At 38.6% G+C, this 1,480-nt stretch overlaps 1 protein-coding gene across 1 annotated transcript; it reads left to right on the top strand.

Moving 5' to 3' along the window:
* The first annotated feature begins 689 nt into the window (after positions 1-689).
* On the top strand, positions 690-1,157 carry LOC115980765. The gene has a single exon (XM_031102985.1). The coding sequence runs from the start codon at positions 690-692 to the stop codon at positions 1,155-1,157; it is 468 nt and encodes a 155-aa protein (XP_030958845.1).
* Positions 1,158-1,480: the final 323 nt, after the last annotated feature.

Below are 1,480 nucleotides of genomic sequence, written 5' to 3'. Positions count from 1 at the left end.
AAGAGAGACAGTTAAAGAGAGAGATCTATGGAAAGAGGAGAGACTAGAGTTAGTGACGGTGAGGGTGTGAGGAGAGAAAAAGCAAAGAGAAGAGAGAAAAAGTGAGAAAACTTACCATGAGAGAGAGAAGACGCCAAAAAATTATGTTTCCCATGGCTATAGACGAAGATAATATTTATAGGAGATGCAATGCATGAAAGAAAGATTGTTTTCCAAAAAAATATTTTGGAAAACAGCTTATAGAAAATAAGCCTTATTTTTATTAGAGTTTTCCGTTGACCAAAGATAGTTTTCCATTGACCAGGTTTTTTTTGTGCTACCAAACACTGGAAAATGTGGAAAACTATCTTTACAAAAGGTTTTCCAGCGAAACAAACAGAGCGTAAACAAAAAACTTACGAGAACATAGCCAAAAAAAAAAAAAAAAATTAAATAGCTTACTTAGAAAAAAAAGGACCAATTCTATCTTATTATTAAAAAAAAGGACCGGTACAAATGGAAAAAGTCAAAAGTAATTTAATAAATTATCTTTCAGGAATTAAGATGGAGAGATAGAGCTTATTTCAAGCTCTCCCTCAGTAGGAGCTCCTCTCTCTCGCTCTAGCACGAGTCTCTCACTCCCTCATCTGATACGGGTCCAGCCTAGGTCTCTAGTAGCCCTTGGGGCTTGATATTTCACAGCCATTGAGATGGAACAAGTTGTTATTGATGGATTGCAGCATCTCCAACTTACTAAAGAGGAAGAAGAAGAAATCTCCATATCAACCGCTAGCAGCTCAAACCTCTTAGAAGAGTTCAAGCTAAGTCTGTTTGGCCGGCTTCTAGCTGACAGAAACCAAAACATGAGAGCTTTTAAATCAACTCTTAGATCAGTTTGGAAGATGGGTTCGGATTTACGGATCGTTGATGTAGGAAAAAATATTTTTCAGTTCAAATTTAGCTTAAGTTATCAACTAGAATGGGTTGAGAGAAATGGTCCCTGGAATTTCGACAATAACCTCCTGCTCCTTTGCAGATGGAGGAAAGGTTTATCAGTAACAAACATCTCTTTCACTCACTCTCCTCTCTGGATCCAAGTTTGGGGTCTTCCATTTGAAAGTATGACAGAGGAAGTTGGAAAGGATCTTGGCAGCAAGTTGGGCAAATATATTGAATAAGATAGACGTTCTTGGTTGTCGGAACAAGCAAAATTTTTGCGAATACGAGTGGACATCCCCATTGACAAGCCTCTTCGAAGGGGTGGAAACATTGTAAACATGGAAGGAGACAAACATTGGGTCACTTTCAAATATGAAAGGCTCCCAAACTTTTGCTTTCTTTGTGGAATATTGGGTCATGATGAAAAGCACTGCTCTAGTTCTCAAGACAGGTCTGAATGCAGCAGACAATATGGAGATTGGCTTTGTGCAAACAATGGAGCCAGGGGAGGTTTGGAAAAACAAAAAGCTGCGAGCAATAGTGGGCATGAAGAACGAATGGA

Source organism: Quercus lobata, chromosome 3 (genome assembly GCF_001633185.2).
Source record: "Quercus lobata isolate SW786 chromosome 3, ValleyOak3.0 Primary Assembly, whole genome shotgun sequence".
In the NCBI taxonomy this organism is placed as follows: domain Eukaryota; kingdom Viridiplantae; phylum Streptophyta; class Magnoliopsida; order Fagales; family Fagaceae; genus Quercus; species Quercus lobata.
Note: the sequence above shows the minus strand (reverse complement) of the source record. Positions and strands in the feature narration are given on the sequence as shown.